We start from the raw sequence: 703 nt of genomic DNA, 5'->3' as shown, positions 1-703 counted from the left end.
TCCCCATGTCACCCTAGGCTGCCTCTGGACCCTGAGGGGACTCCCAGGGGTGTGCTTGCACCTTGGGGCCCTTGACTGTCAGAGCAGGAAGAGGCTGTGGGAGGCCTTCTTACCTGAACTAGATGGGGATGAAGATTCAGGGCATGAAGTCCCCAGGCCTCCTGACTTCCCAGCATGGAGGCGCCACCTCCTGGGTGGGGGGCGTGGCTGGGGGAAGGGAGAACCAGGCCCTCCGGATCGGCAAGGGTGGGGCCTCCGGGAGCTCTGTGGTGGACACAGAGAGGGGTCAGTGGTGAAAGGAACAGGGCCACAGTGTCCGGGGGCTGTCCTGGAGCTCTGGAGCGGGAGGGAGTCGGGATGAAGTAGCCCCAGAGCAGCTGAACAGGGAACAGAGGGAACATGAATAAGAAATGGGGGCTCCTGGTCTGCAGGCCAGAGTTAGGTGGTGTTTCAGGACTCACAGGTTTTCTGGGTTCCCGTTCTGCCAGGTCCTTCCTGCCGTGTGGCACCTGTAGCCTTCCAAGCCAGCCGAGAGCCCTGTGTAGACTGTGGCCTCCAGTCGAGACTCGAATGTGTGCCATGCTGCCCCCTTCCTCCGTGTCCCCAGCAGGGTAGCCAGCAGGCCCCGGCCCGCCGAGCTGAGCCGGATGAGTGCCGTGCAGAGACTCCAGCTCCTGTGAGTACTGCACGCCCTGCCCCCTGT

The 703-nt window shown here is 63.2% G+C and overlaps 1 protein-coding gene across 2 annotated transcripts in view; it reads left to right on the top strand.

Moving 5' to 3' along the window:
* The window catches only part of FAM207A (family with sequence similarity 207, member A), a 24,855-nt gene that overhangs the window by 22,594 nt on the left and 1,558 nt on the right, over positions 1-703 (top strand). Inside the window, exon 5 of one of the 2 annotated variants that reach the window (XM_010834880.1) lies at positions 611-676. In XM_010834880.1, coding sequence (XP_010833182.1) covers positions 611-676 — 66 coding nt within the window. Of the gene's footprint in view, positions 1-607; positions 677-703 lie in introns of both variants that reach the window. The other variant, XM_010834879.1, reaches the window with a different exon arrangement.

This window comes from Bison bison, unplaced genomic scaffold (assembly GCF_000754665.1).
Source record: "Bison bison bison isolate TAMUID 2011002044 unplaced genomic scaffold, Bison_UMD1.0 scf7180017864037, whole genome shotgun sequence".
In the NCBI taxonomy this organism is placed as follows: domain Eukaryota; kingdom Metazoa; phylum Chordata; class Mammalia; order Artiodactyla; family Bovidae; genus Bison; species Bison bison.
The sequence above is the reverse complement of the archived record's forward strand: the minus strand, read 5'-3'. Positions and strand labels throughout refer to the sequence as shown.